Source organism: Bison bison, unplaced genomic scaffold (genome assembly GCF_000754665.1).
Source record: "Bison bison bison isolate TAMUID 2011002044 unplaced genomic scaffold, Bison_UMD1.0 scf7180017864302, whole genome shotgun sequence".
NCBI lineage: Eukaryota > Metazoa > Chordata > Mammalia > Artiodactyla > Bovidae > Bison > Bison bison.
In genome coordinates this window covers 3,420,555-3,433,758 of record NW_011494874.1, presented here as the reverse complement: position 1 = coordinate 3,433,758, position 13,204 = coordinate 3,420,555, and the positions used below count along the sequence as shown (strand labels likewise).

General features: G+C 52.6%; 1 protein-coding gene across 2 annotated transcripts in view; it reads right to left on the bottom strand.

Moving 5' to 3' along the window:
- Positions 1–13,204, bottom strand: part of WARS (tryptophanyl-tRNA synthetase) — a 29,160-nt gene continuing 15,956 nt past the window's right edge. For both annotated transcript variants that reach the window (XM_010851361.1, XM_010851360.1), the window contains exons 5-11: positions 9,378–9,497; positions 8,241–8,423; positions 7,329–7,429; positions 5,389–5,501; positions 5,049–5,222; positions 2,475–2,615; positions 1–1,268 (exon numbers count right to left, since the gene is read on the bottom strand). In XM_010851361.1, coding sequence (XP_010849663.1) covers positions 1,107–1,268; positions 2,475–2,615; positions 5,049–5,222; positions 5,389–5,501; positions 7,329–7,429; positions 8,241–8,423; positions 9,378–9,497 — 994 coding nt within the window. In that variant the 3' untranslated portion in view covers positions 1–1,106. The remainder of the gene's footprint in view (positions 1,269–2,474; positions 2,616–5,048; positions 5,223–5,388; positions 5,502–7,328; positions 7,430–8,240; positions 8,424–9,377; positions 9,498–13,204) is intronic.

Below are 13,204 nucleotides of genomic sequence, written 5' to 3'. Positions count from 1 at the left end.
TGGGACCACAGGAAGTTTATTGTCATGAGAGAGACCGGAGTAGGGTGCCCAGGAATGGACCCTGTGCCTCCAGAAGGGACAGATACTTGGACCAAGGGCTTTCCCTGGGACAGGTCTGTGCTTTTCCACAGCTGCACAGGGCGCTCCACCAAGCAGGCCTCCCATGGACACGCGGCCGCGGCCTCGAGGGCTGCTGGCGGCATCTAACTACGTCCGCCCGTCTGGGGACACAGGCAGGGCCTGCTGTGTGCAGACAGACCTCCACACCAGTCAGGTGTCAAAACAAAAGGATCTGCAAAGGCAACAGACTGGCCTCAGTGTCCGGCTCGGTCAGAGTGGAACAGCCATTGGTTCCCCAGATGGAGTGTCTAGGATTACTCGGTGGATAGAGCATTAGTTCGCTCAGGGAAAGGCGCGTCACTTCTGGAGTACAGTACATGCATGGCCTGGAGTTTAGTAAGTAAACTGGAAAGTTTCACCCATAAAGACTCAATTTAGTAAAAATTGGCCAACTCAGGCCAATACTCAGAAACGTTAAAGGCAGCTTTTAAGCTGTGAGATCTTGGAATTTAAAGTTTAGCAAAGCCTTTGGCCATCATTTCATCTTCAATAAGATGGGAGGGGGGCATGGGCTGAAATGCCTCTTGTGCCCATTAAGCTTTCTTACATTGCTGTTTCAAAGCACTTAAAAAAAAGTTTTATGGCAACACCATGTTGATTCCAGGTACGTATAGATGGACTATATATCCTTTTATAGAGCAGGTGGAAGAATGTGTTTGGACGCTGGATGCTTTCAAACAGGGAGTCGTCCTGTGGACCACAACAGGCTGGTTGGTGGACATCCAGCCCCAGGGGCTGCTTTGTGGGAGGAACTCCAGCTGGACTTGTCTGTGTGACCACACGATACTACCCGGCACCCAGTTACCCACAGGGGCCAGAATGACATTCAAGGGAAGAAAGAGCGCTGAGAGAAACACAGAACTTACAGATCTGGGCCAATAATTACCATTTGATAGAGCCTAGGGCAGCAGCAGGGGGGTGCTGATTTGACTGAGTTGGGATTATGGGTAAATTGCATCTCTGAGTAAGCATAGAGGAAGTGAGCGTTACTGAAAGTCGTAGGACAGCTTCCGGGGGGTCATGAATTCTTTCACGATCTCGTCGGTGACCTCCTTGCGCCGGGCCTGGTGCTCGGCAATCAAGGGCTGCAGGACTTCGATGAGCTCCTTCTTGAGCTCGCCGGTGAGCATGGCCCCGCTCGTGTAGTCCTGAGCGGGAGGAGACAGGCCACATGAGGCGGCTGTGCGCGCCCGGCCACCTCCCTCCCTCGACGGCACCCACGCAGAGCCTGGCACACTGGCCACACGGAAACATAAGGGCCTTAAACCACCCTTTTCTGAAAATGCCTCTGAGCTCTGCGGGCAGCTGTGCCTCAGCTGACACATGAGGACGAAGAGCAGGGCCGGGCACCCCACCTGCGCGCCAGGTCAGCGGAGTCCAAGACCCGAAGCCATGGCTGAGCCTTTCAACCTTACTGGCGTCTCTAAAATCTTCGCTGAATTTGTTTTCATCTTCTGATTGTGATAGCAAAATGTACTTGTTGAACAAACTTAACAAAGTACCTGAAGCTGACAAAAAGCAGCAAAGGAAAGGGAACAAACTTAACAAAGTACCTGAAGCTGACAAAAAGCAGCAAAGGAAAGGGAAAAACTCCCCTGCAGATTCCGGGCCCAGAGGCTGAGCCCGCGCGAGCGTCCCGGCCTGCTTTCTGTAAACTCCCCTGCAGATTCCGGGCCCAGAGGCTGAGCCACCGCTAACGTCCCGGCCTGCTTTCTGTCAGATTTGTTCTCTGCGGTGTATTTAGACTTGGTGGGTCTCGCCGCGCGGCCAGTTTGGGGTCCTTCTGCCACTAGCACTGGCCAATCCTCCTGCGTGATCAAAGCCTCCCGCCTGCCTGAGAATCCCTCCTGACGATTCTTAGTTAAGGCTTCCTCTGCTATACAGTCTGTTCTGAACTTTCTGCTAACACCATTTCAACATATTTGCATACAGAGCTCTTTCTTACTCAGGATTAGTTTCTTGGAAAAGATGCCAAGGACTGGAAATCCTGAGGCAGAGGCTACGAATGCTCCCCGGGCTCTCGGGCTCACTGCGCCCCGGAATTACAATCACTGTAATACGACACAAACCCGCTGGGGAGGCTCGGGGACGGTGTCAGCACTGACGGGTCTCATTTTACCTTCTGCTTCCCTGATGACCAGGAGGATCTAATCTTACAGTGTGGCTACTACTAGTTTGTATTTTCTCTTTTGGGAACCATTCGTTCACGAGGTTTCCAGGCACGTGGTCATGAAGACGACCAACCTACTCAGCTCTGATCTCGTCTCAGCTGAGCGCCGGCCCCGTAGACCCAGGCCCCGGGAACGTTGGCCGCAGGGCATTCCAGGGCCCTCACAGGCACAGCCCCGCCTTACCCTCCTGATCTGCTCCAGCTTGTCATCATCCTCCAGGAAGAAGGTCAGGTACATGAAGGACACGTCCACGTCACAGTTGCCCCCAAACTGCCGGTGCTCCTCAACGGTGTCCCTGCCTCCGGAGAAGGCGTGCTTGTTGACCTGCACCAGGAGAGGGCACACGGATGCTCGCCAGGCGGCCCCCTGTGTGGTGAGGGGAGCCCACAAACCGCCCTTTCCTGTGGAGCCTGGGGACTGGCCACTGCGGGGCTCACTGCAGAGAAGGGGGCTCCAGAGGGTGGGTGAGCTCTGACCCCTCCCCCGACCCACAGAGACAGAACAGAATCAGAAAAACCACAGCACTGCCCCTGCAGAAGCTTGGGCAAATGTCCTCACCTGTCCGCAGGCTCACCTAGATGACAGACACAGCCACCCGCCCCTCCCTGGGGACAAGGACAGGAGGCACAGAGACAGCCACAGGGAGGCAGAGCCCGTGCGGGGCCTGGGTGGAGCAGGGGGTGGACAGGGCCACGGGCAGCGCCCACCTGAACAGGCACTTCCAGAAGCTGACAACAGACAGGTTCAGAAACTAACAAAATGGCTTGTAGGACTGAAGATAACCTTAGAGAAGTCAGGGTCAAGAGCAGAGAGAAGAAAAGCCCAGAAGTGGAGAGTTCCTCCAATGTTCTTTTAGCGAGTGTCTGAGAAACCTTCCATGTACAAACGTATTTTCCCGTGGGGAGAAGAGTGCGCAGAGTCAGTGGTCTCAAGGAGATGTCTGGTAAGCCTCCCAGAAGGACTCCGGGCAGATTCCTGACTGGATCGCCCAGAAGAATGTGGGGGCAGAGGCTGGCGGGCAAGGCCTTTCTGGTGGGGACGCTAAACGGCTCCGAGAAACACTGGAAGGTCTGACAAGGCCCCCGCTACTAGGCAGCTGTTCAGTGATCCATGTTGGGACTGAAATCTCAAATCTGGGCCACACTCTACAGGCAGTAACCACTTGTACACACGATCTCACGTGAGCTTTGCCTCTAGTCTGCAGTTCTGTAGAGCGGCTCCCGCTGGACAGTGATACCTGATGACCGTGGTCCCTTACCAACAGCAGGTGAGCAGCAGGAGCCCGACGCCAGGCCACGGGCCAACCTGGGTTACGGCTGGCCCTCTGCGACCCGGCTGTGTGAACGCAGAGAAGCTGCCAGACACTCTAGGCCTATCCCCTTGCGCAGGCAGTGGACGCAGCGTCCAGGAGGGTCTGAGGACTCCGTGAGCTCACGCAGGTGAGCGTGTGGCAGGCGACCACAGTCAGGCCGCAGTGTTCCTAGCACTCTACTCTTAATTCTTGGGACGGGGCTGGAGCAGATGCCCCCTCTCTGGGCTGAAGACTCTGCTTCTGGAGTTGAAGTGGGACTTAGGGATTCGGGACAAGGGCCTGGCCTGACCCTGTCCTGTCCCCCAAGGTGCTTGCAATCTCGAAAGCCAGGGTGGTTCCTGACGCTTGGGTCTCTGCTGGCCCCTTCTTTTATAACAACTTCTCAAAAAAATGAAAGGAAATGACTTCTCTGCAGGAGGGAACAGGAGTGTCCCTCCCGTTCTTCTGCATTCCAGGTGCTGGAATTTTTAGCCAGAAGTGAAAGAGAAAGAAAAAGCCCTGTTCACACCAGCCTCCACCTGAGGCTGGGAAAGCTGGCGGCTGCCACTTCCCGGAGGACTGTTCTGATACTAAGGGCTCCCCATTGTCAACCAGAAAGCGGGACTTTCCAGGAGGGGCAGGGGCCTGGACTGACTCATGGTGGCATTACACGCCCCAAATGTAGTTTCGGTCACTCCTGTTGTAATCTTGCAGACCACAAACACACACACAGTTCCAACTAAAATGTCCACAGCTTTGTGCAACAGTGAGGGGTCTGTATGCACACTGGCAGCTCAGAACCGAGCAACGAAGTGCGGGCCTGAAAAGTAAGGAAGCTCAAACGGATCCCATTTCTCGTTTCTCTGGTGAAAAACATTTGCGCAGCTCCTGCTGCACGTGGCTTGGGAGCAGCACTCCTGGCCAGGACCTGACTGGCCTGTGCAAGGACACTTGTCAATACTGAGTCTCAGCGGGAACGCTCCGGAGACAACCAGCCCCTACACCCTGGTGCGGGGACACGGTGCGTGGGCTAGGAGGGCACCTTCGGTTTCTGGGGAAAACTGGGTCGAGCTGGTCATCCTCGCTGGGCCTCACCCTTCTCATCTTAAAGGGACACATCAGGGAGAATAAAAACCAAAACATACAGAGAGTGTGTGGTCCAGCTCCTGGAATACAACTGGTGCTCAGAAGTACACTAAATTTTCTCTATTGTTTAGCTGTAACCAAAGAAAATTGCCATGATTTTGTTTTCAGAACGATGTTGGTGAGGAAATCAGAGAAGAAAAAAAAGAAAAAAAAAAACAAAAAAAAACTCCCAAGTTTTGCCTACATGAAAAGACACAAGCACATTCACTTCGTATCTGGGAACAGGGCAGGCTGCCTGGACCCTGGAACTCAGGGTGCCCGTGGTGGCCAAAGGACAGAGCGGTAGTGCGTGAGTCCCCCGAGGCCTGGGCCGCGCTCACCTTGGTCTTGATCTGCTTGGCCGTGTCCGTGAGGAAGATGGAGGAGTTGGGGTCACTGGCACTCATCTTGGTCTGGGCCCCCTGCAGGGCAGGGAAGAAGGTCGAGTGCAAGAGGGCTGGCTTGGGGTAGCCGATCCTGGGGGCCACGTCCCTGGTCATCCTGAAGTACGGGTCCTGTGGGGAGGCAGGGGCAGGGGGAGATGAGGGCTGCCCTCAGCTGGCAGGCACCTCCCGAGTAACTCTGCCCTGCACCACCGTCAGACCCTCCTTCCCACCCCTGAAGCGGGTGAAGACCCCTGCTAACATCCAGGCTGACGGAACCCTGGCTCTGCCTCCTAACCTGGTCGATGGCGCACGGGATGAGGCACTGGATGTCCGTCCGGTCTCGGAAGATCTGAGGGAATGAGTTGCTGAAGGAGGGAGCGGCCTGGATGGCAGGAAAACTGATCTTCCCTGGGAGGGAGGACAAAACATTTTTATACCTGAGACTGGTTTCTGCCTGGAACTGTAGAAGGGATGAACAAAAACGGGCTTTTCTCCCCCCTGGAAAAGTAACACTCGTTAAAGAAAATCTGAAACCCACAGAGAAGGATTGCTGGGAGGAAGGAAGAAAAATCTGCAGTGCCAGTTCATGCCTTTCTCATCCATTTCCCCCCCATTTCAGTGAGCTTCTCCTCTGCTCTGCTCTTCACAGCTTCCACTTCGTGACGCTTACCCACGCTCTCTCCTGTGCCTCAGCCACTCTCTAGCCACTGGGTGTCCAGGTTGTTCCTCAGTGTCAATTAGTATAACTAATTATGACATTTTGGGATGTAAAACTGTTCTTAATATTTTGGATGCTGCTGCTGTTAACACTGCTATTGTATTTGCTCAGACCTGAGGAAGCAGAATTCTGGGGTCAAAGGGCACGGATCCTGGTGTGACCCTCGACGCGTGGAGGCAGGCCAGGCCAGGACGTTTCCGGGACGGCCTGGGGTGGGTCCGGCCTGGAGTCCTGTCTCTGTGACGCTTGTTCCTGGCAGCTGTTTTCTCCCCTCTGCGGAAAGACACCGCTCATTTCTGGGCTCCTGCCTGTCTCTGGGGGTCCACACAGCAGCTCCGTGGGCACCCGTGTCTCCTTTACAGCACTGAGCATCCTGGGCTCGGGGCCTCCTGTCTACACCCCACGACTCTACAGAAAAGTGTCACCGCGTCCCCATTTTATGTACTGGACACCAGCCCGGATCACCACTGGGTTCCCAGAGCTAGGGTGCAGCTCTGAGAGGCCGAGCCTAGACTCACAACTGGGTCTCAGCAGCACAGAATGTGCGGCTACTCGCCACAGCCCCATCTCCACATTGGCTCGGGGCAGCTTCAGAGAAGTCTCCCCATTCGCTGCCTGGATTCCAGGATTAAAACACCGTTTCAAAGTAGAAAAAAGTACAAACAAACCCCCGAAAACCATTTCCAAAGCAAAAGGTTTATGCCCCAAGTGTCAGGAATGAATCTGACTGAGGCAGCAAAGGGTTCTGCTCCTGTGAAAAGCCTCCCAGCAGGACCTCTGTGGTGTTTCTCTTCCAACAGGCCCCCCAGAACGTGCTCCCCCACAGTGGGGCATGCCTGGTACAGGCGCCCACAGATACATCCTGGGAGCTCCATGCTGGCAGCTAGTGGGCCAGGGGCTGGGCGCCTAAAATAAAGGGAGGGGTCAGGAGACCAGCCAGTAGTCTCAGGACTGACTCTTAGCTCAAGGAGCTGAGGGTCTGAAAGAAGAGATGGTCACTGCATCTGAAAGGGGTGCAGAGACACGGGACAGGGAGGTCAGTGTGTGCACAGAGGCCTGTGTGCTGGGCACTGAGCCTGCAGAAAAGCAAGGCAGGCAGGTGGGCAGGGTGGCTCCTCCCGGAGGTGGGGAGCGAGGCCCAGGGAGACAAAGATGGCTGGTTCCAGCCACAGAGCAGCCCTCCTGCAACCCGGGTCCCGCCAAGGCCTCCACACCGACGGGCTCCCAGGAACAGGTGGAGGGTCGAAGTCATCCACAGCCTCCTTTTCCTTCTAACCTCAAAACGGACGCGGCAGGAGAGGGACAGGATGTGACCTGAGGGGATACTCCACGTGGCCCAGAAAAGGGGCCAAATGCATCACTTTACATTCAGGGAAAACCCACCTTTTTAAAGAGACAAACTGCAAACCACCCCAGAGACAGTGCAGCCTCGCACAGGCACCCGGCACGCGCCCCCCTCCTTTGTGCTCGGCTCCTCTCTGAGGGGCCAGCAGGCGCTGTGGGCAGTGTGGGCTTACCAATGCAGTCGCTGTCAGTGAAGCCGAAAATGCCTTTCACTTGGTTGAAGGTGACGTGCTTCTGGATCTTCACCACGTTCTTGTAGAAGCCAGGGCTCATCCTGTGAAGAAGGTCAGAGTCAAACCCAGAACTGGAGGGTGGTGGCCGAGGGCAAAGCAGCAGACAGCACGGCCACGTGGGGCCGGGTCAGCTGGGAGGAAGGCGCTCTGCTGCCCCCTGTGGGCAGAGAGGCCGCGGGCAGGCGGGCGGACACGCCCCTGCCCGTGGAAGGACGTCAGCTCGAAGCTGGGCAGCACAGGAGGCAGGAGCACAGCGACGCAGACCCAGGGGCTCATGCGAAGGGTGTCAGCTCTGCCGGGATCACTGGCTGAGCGTGCGGGGCTTCAAGTGTGGGGGCTCCAGGGCAGTCTATCTGTTGGGACGGACTGTGTGCTTTGTTGTGGGAGATTACTGCTGGCCCTGGAGCAACATGGGTCCACTTACACGTGGTACTTTTCAGTACTGCAGTGCTGCACTGGCTCGGCTGGTTGAGTCTGCGGAAGTGGGGAAACCATGGCTAGAGAGAGCCAGTGGTGAGTTAAAGGCAGATTAACCTTCTCATCATTCAAGGGTATTGGCAACTTGCAGCCGCACAGAGTATCTGGGTAGAAACTGATGGGCCCTGGAAGGAGGGTTTGTCTCTGTGAGCTGCTCTGGCCTGCGTCTGGCCATCGCTACCCCCTCCACAAGCTAAGGATGGAAGTCTTAGCTGTCAATAAACCAGGAAACCAGACCATAACATTGAATAAAGGAAGAAAACACTCTGCAGACCTCAAGATCCTTCAGCTGTTTCTGAAGCAGCCCTGGCTGCGATGGCCTGTCTACAGCCTGCGTTCACTCATTTAAAAGGTGGCCAGGCGTTTGCCTCTTACCCCATGTAGTCAAGGTCAGAGAAGATGAACGTTTTGTTGATGTCAAAGCCGCAGGCGATGATATCCTTGGCGTTCTCCACGGCGTAGCCATAGGCCTGATCCAGGGTCAGGTCCTTCCACAGGTACTTCTCGTCATCAGTCATCTGGATGACCAAGGGGACGTTGAACACATCCTGCAGCCACCTGGGAGACACGGGGGAGGGAGGCCCACGCCTTATTTTTCTGCAGAGAAATACTGCTGCGCCTCTGAAACCAAAGGTCCTACTAACAGTGTATTTCAAAACTCCCCTGCCCAGGAAGTCTCACCCTCTGACCATACTGTGAACTCAGCTCCTATAAACAGGAACACCCTGAGCTCGACTCTGTGTGAGTTCCTGTTAGCAAGGGCTGTGCAATGTGTGCTTAACCCTCAGCCGTGTCCGACTCTGTGCGACCCCATGGACTGCAGCCCACCAGGCTCCTCTGTCAACGGGATTCTCCAGGCAAGAATACTGGAGTGGTTGCCATGCCCTCCTCCAGGGGATCTTCCCAACCCAGGGATTGAACCCAGGTCTCCTGCATTGCAGGCTACTGCTGGGGTCCAGCCCCGGTGAATCCAGGGAATTCGAAGTGGGGATGGCGTCGGGGAGATCAGAAAACAACTGCTTAGCCTGGAGGGCGATGCATGTTGGCTCCGAGCTGGCCGCTCTGCACTCTACTCTGAAGTCTTACAGGGACGGCAGGGCGGGGCACTGGTACTTCCTCTGGGAGAAGTGGAGACTAAGGCCCAGAGAGGTAACGCTTCTATGGTCACCCGGACAGGGACAGGAGGACACAGGTCCGCTGATTCCACAGCAGTGCTCTCCCCACCACCCAGTCCTGCTAAAGTGACCCTAGGGACGGGGTGGGGAGAAGCCACAAGGGCACCAGCTCCCCGAGACCTTGGCTATCAGGCAGACGTGATCTGGCACTGTCTCCTCAAGGGCTCTGCACAAAGTTTGTGATTAACATTTCTTTTCCTTTTTTTTTGAGGGGGGGAAATAATAATGCTAGTAATACATTTATTGCCTATAATTGGCAGATATATTGCTGGTTTGTTCTCTCCATGTTTCAAAACTCACCGACACGGTGAGCACAGTCCCGCGGTGCAATACTTACTTGGTGAAGATGAATGGGATGAGGTGACCCACATGCATGGCTTCAGAAGAGGGGCCCCTGCCCGTGTAGAGATAGAACGGCTTCTTGTTTTCATAGGCATCCAGAATCTGATGCATGTCTCTAAAGGACAGAGGGGACAAGAAAACAGTGAGGTGTTCTGAGAGAAGAGTCAGGGTGTGAATGCTCAGCTGGGAATGAAAACGAGACCGACAATCCAGCCACGAGAGCGTGTTACCCTTGCTGTTCCTGCTGTAAGGACGACAGGAAACTGCTTCTGAACGGCTCCTCCTGTGCCTGCTGAAAAGTGTAAGCCGTGCAGGTTGGGAACAACGTGTTTAAAGGGTGGGTATGGTTGGGCAGCCCCTGGACGTCTTTCGGAATTCTTCCAAATTTCGATGTTGATGTACTGTCTGCTTCACATGCTTTCCTGGGAGTGACCCAGGCCGACACCACCCAGTCCTTCTTGAGAACCACGCAGCCCCAACTCCGCTGGCTCAGGAGGGGGCCATCGCAGGGCTCCCCGCAGTCAGGACTCAGCAGGGCGTGGCGGGGGATGTCCCCAGCTGGAGATCTGCTTTGGGCTCCTCAGCCACACTGGGACCAGGGCTCTCCATCTGGGGAGTTATCGTGCACCACCACAAGGACTGGGGCCCGTACCCAGAGCACACCAAGGGGCCTCCTGCGGGGCGGTGCATCAGAGTCACCTGACCAGCTGTCTCCACATCACACCTGCCCACGCCTACCTTCCCAGCCTCTGATCCAGAGGGTCTGGGGTGGCATCTGGGAGTCTGTATGGTTAAAGTGTGCCAAGTAAGAGGACTGGCTCCCTTTCCCAGAGGCCTGGGTAGGAGAACCCAGACAAGAGTATTCTGAAAGTGACTTCTATTCTTGACCAGGGGTGAGCAGTGCTTATCTGTGGGCTGAGAGGATTAGGGCTATTCTGGATTTTGTACTTAGCTTTGATTTGATGGTGACACACTGCTTCTGAAATAAGGAAAGATGAAAATGGCTGAGTTTGGAAGAAAAAGAGTCCTTTTTCGGTTCTTACAAATAACAAATCAAACATTTATCAGCTTATGGAAGGAAAAAAGAGTGCGGCTGTCACGTAAGCTGCTGTGGATGGTTTTGCAGGAAGTCTCTGAGCACTCGAGGTGCTATCCTGAGGGCAGGGCACTGACTAGGCCCCCTCACTGAGTGCAGTTTTGTGAAGGCAGATCCCAGCAGGGACCCCTCAGCTCCAAGGGATCTAGTCACCTGCCTGGTGCTGCTGCCCGACAATGCACAGCGGATCTCATCAAGTCCTTAAGGAGGAGAGTGAAAAAGCTGGCTTAAAACTCAACATTCAAAAAACGAAGATCATGGCATCTGGTCCCATCACTTCATGGCAAATAGATGGAGAAAAAAATGGAATTAGTGACAGATTTTATTTTCTTGGGCTCCAAAATAACTGAGGACAGTGACTGCAGCCATGAAATTAAAAGATGCTCCTTGGAAGAAAAAATATGACAAACCTAGATAGTGTATTAAAAAGCAGAGACATCACTTTGCTGACAAAGGTCTGTCTAGTCAAAGCTATGGTTTTTCCAGTAGTCATGTACAGATGTGAGAGTTGGACCAAAAAGAAGGCTGAGTGCGGAAAAATTGATACTTTCAAACTGTGACGCTGGAGAAGACTCTTGAGAGTCCTTTGGACAGTTAGGAGATCAAACCAGTCAATCTTAAAAAAGAAATCAACCCTGAACATTCATTGGAAGGACTGATGCTGAAGCTCCAATACTTTGGCCACCTGATGCGAAGTGCCAACTCATTGGAAAAGACCCTGATGCTGGGAAAGACCGAGGGCAGGAGAAGAAAGGGGCAACAGAGGATGAGATGGTTGGATGGAATCACTGAATGGACATGAGTCTGAGCAAATTCAGGGACATGGTGAAGGACAGGGGAGCCTGGTGCACTGCAGTCCATGGGGTCGCAAAGAGTGGATTTAGTGACTGAACAACTAACAACTTACAAGAATAAAAAGGATTATAAGTGAGTAATATGAACTGCAGGCCAGTGTGCGAGATGACCTTGATGAACCAGACAAAATTCCCAAAGAAACAAACCACCAAAACTGACTCAAAAAGAAACAGAAAATCTGAACAGATCTAGAACAAGCAAAGAAATTGAACTAGTAATAAAAAAAGTCTCAGAGAGAAAAGCCTAAGGTCAGATGGCTTCACTAGAGGATTCTATCAAATTTTCAAGAGAACTAACAACAATCCTTCACAAACTTCCAAAAAATTTCTGAAAGAGAGTATACTTCTCAACGCATCTATAAAGCCAGTATTATTTTGATACCCAAAGCAAAGACATCAAAAGAAAACTACAGACCAATGTCCCTTATACAATTAAATCTTCAAATTTATATTTTTGAATTTTTTTTTTCATAAGAATAAATGAACTCAGCAAAGTTGCAGGATGTAGGATCAAACAAAAATCAGTTGTATTTCTGTACAGTAGAGCAATATTGTGGTTGATAATAAGAAATATCATATATTTTGTCTTTGTTTTTATTTTCTATCAGGCATAGAGTTCCTTAAACCATTGTGGGAATTTCCTAAGCGATAAGAATGATAGAGTGTTATTCACATAAAAAGTTCCCCTTTCAACTACATCAAAGTTTACGTTATTTAAGTGACTTTGGGAAAGTCCCTGGATACCCTAAGGAAGGGGACTGGTTGCTGGGGAACCAGCTCTGATTACAGGGTTGGAACTTTCAGCTCCCAACCCCCGTCCCTCTTTCTGGGGAGGGAAGAGGGGCTGGACATTGAGTTTAACCATCAATGGCCAGTGATATAAATAATCTGTGTAATGAAGGCTCTATAAAAACCCAAAGGACAGTGTCAGAGAATTTCTGGGTTGGTGAGCACATGGAGACAGGGGCGTGGTGCCCGGGGCGGCGGGGAGCTCTGAGCGTCCCCACATGCCTCCTCCAATCTGGCTGCTCCAGACTTACATCCTTTACAATAAACTGGCTATCTAGTGAGTAAAATGTTTCCCTTGCTTGAGCAAATTAATTCCAGATCAGTTGTGGGATTTCAAGCACAGGTAAGAACCTAGACTCTGATCTGTGTCTGAAGTAGGGGGTTGGGGGTAGTCATGTGGGACGGGACTGGACACTATCTCCAGGTGGACAGTGTCAGAATTGGTTTAAACTGTAAGAGACCCAACTTATGCTGCAGAACCCCCGATGGGTGAAAAACCAACCCCCTGATGTGTGAAAACCCTACCTCTCTGGTGTCAGCAGTGAAGCAGAGCTGCAGTGAGGCTGAGCTAGAGCAGACACGCAGGGGTACACTTCCCCTTCAGAAACAGCAGTGAAATGTTCAGAAGGGAAATTCAGAAAATACTCTTTTCAAGAGCACCAGAAAGAACAAAACCTAAACCTAACAAAAGAAGTGCAAGGCTTGTACACTGAAAACTGCAAAACACTGCATGAAGAAACCAAAGCGATGAGAGGAAAGATGTTCTCTGTGCACGGGCCGGAAGCTTTAGTATTCCACCTCAGACGCCATCTTAGGGTGCAGACTTCTCCAAACTGACCGACACACGCAGTGCAATCTCTATCGACACCCTGACTGCTGTCTTTGTACAGAAACTAGCAAGCTGATTCTAAAATCCAAACATTCTAAATTCTAACGGCCAAAATAATCTTGAGAACAAAGTTGGAGGACTCACATTTTCCAGTGTCAAGATTCACTACAAAGCTACAGACATCAGGACTATGTAGTATATTTAATAAATCCTTAAATATATTTTCAATTGATTTTCAACAAGGGTGTCAAGAA